This window comes from Fukomys damarensis, unplaced genomic scaffold (assembly GCF_012274545.1).
Source record: "Fukomys damarensis isolate Sample0158 unplaced genomic scaffold, DMR_v1.0_HiC HiC_scaffold_9, whole genome shotgun sequence".
NCBI lineage: Eukaryota > Metazoa > Chordata > Mammalia > Rodentia > Bathyergidae > Fukomys > Fukomys damarensis.
The window spans coordinates 24,611,810-24,613,282 of NW_022900921.1; the positions used below are offsets into that span (position 1 = coordinate 24,611,810).

Below are 1,473 nucleotides of genomic sequence, written 5' to 3' on the forward strand. Positions count from 1 at the left end.
AGACGGTCTCACTACGTATTCCAGGCTGTTTCAAACTCACTACGATCCCCTGCCTCAGCCTCCTGAGTGCTGGGATTACAGATGTGCACCAGTACATCTGGCTGTAAACCTGTATCTTTGTTATTTGATTTTTTGACTATTGGCTTTTCTATAAAAGAGCATGAGGATGAGAAAAATCACCATCCTTTGAAAAAAGAAAATCATCATACTTAGGCTGCTCCTACCTTTTCTCCCACTTCTCTTCTACCTCTTCTTACTAATTTTTCTTGAAAATGTAAAAGGAACATAAATTGTATTCAGTAACTTAAAAATTGATTAAACATGTCCTTTGAATATATGGTTTTAACTGTTTGGGTAAATCACCCACCTGCCTCCCATGGAACATGTGAGGTTAAAGCATTTAGAAGAGGCTGGCAGAGAGAACAGGGAAAAACAATTGGTAGGCTTAGAAAGTGTTACCTCTGGTATAGGTTTATTACTTGTCATCTAATCTCACTTTAAATACTTGTTTTGTTTTTTCTGTTTTGTTTGGTAGTGGGGATCAAACTCAGGACCTTGCACTTGTGAGGCAGGCGACAGAACCGCTAAGCTAAATCCCCGGCCCACTTTAAATGTTGATTACCATCTTCTATGTTTATCTTGGTTTGATTCCTCTAATTTGAATCTGATGGGGCAGAATGATTTTCTGGGCTGCAGCAGCAAGAAACAGAGCATTCCTTTGGACCCATGTTGAGCTGAGGGCCACACCTGACCCTTAAATATTTTGTACTCTTTTCCTTTCCTCTAAATGGTCTCTATTTCTGTGCTTTAAGTGTACCTTTTATTCCCTTCAGGTCTCCCAGTTGCTGGGCAAACTTCTGAATTTGTTAACCAAGTGTTAGAGAAGACTGCAGAAGGCAATCCCACTGGAGGCCTTGTAGGACTAAGGATACCAACTTCGAAAGTGTAATGTGTAATCAGCTTCATTGGTCCACTGGTCAGAAGTGTCTGTTTTTGTCACGTTCCCCATTGTAAATTTTCATTCTGTTTTGCATGTCAGTTAGCATTATGTAAACATTTACAATTAGGTTACATTGTTTTAAGAACTTGTAGCATAAGTGAAGCATGATCCAAACTACTTGATTATTGCATTTTCAGAGCATAAACCATGGTTAAACCTGCTACTGGCATTAGAATTCAAATCCATACATTAAGTAAATGTTTAGGTACAGATTGCACAAATCTGTTAATGCAAACATTTTGGAGGAGTGAATATATTAGTGTAATGCCAGGTATCATGGCAGGTTTATGCTCTGAACCACACAAAAATATTGAGGAAGCATTTTTTAAAAACAATTTAGATTGTTTTTAGAATTACTGCTTTTCGTTCTAATTTTTCACAACCATTAATCTCACTTGTCCATGGCACACTCAACAGGCCTGTGTGCCATGTTAGATACTCATTTTCAGAGCTCAATATGATATATATAAATA

The 1,473-nt window shown here is 37.7% G+C and overlaps 1 protein-coding gene across 2 annotated transcripts in view; it reads left to right on the plus strand.

Moving 5' to 3' along the window:
• Crebrf (CREB3 regulatory factor) overlaps nucleotides 1–1,473 on the plus strand; it is a 62,174-nt gene that overhangs the window by 50,541 nt on the left and 10,160 nt on the right. The window contains exon 9 of one of the 2 annotated variants that reach the window (XM_019207221.2): nucleotides 834–1,448. The exons of the other annotated variant lie outside the window; for it this stretch is intronic. Coding sequence (XP_019062766.1) covers nucleotides 834–949 — 116 coding nt within the window. The 3' untranslated portion in view covers nucleotides 950–1,448. Of the gene's footprint in view, nucleotides 1–833; nucleotides 1,449–1,473 lie in introns of those variants that run through there. 2 annotated transcript variants of the gene reach the window in all.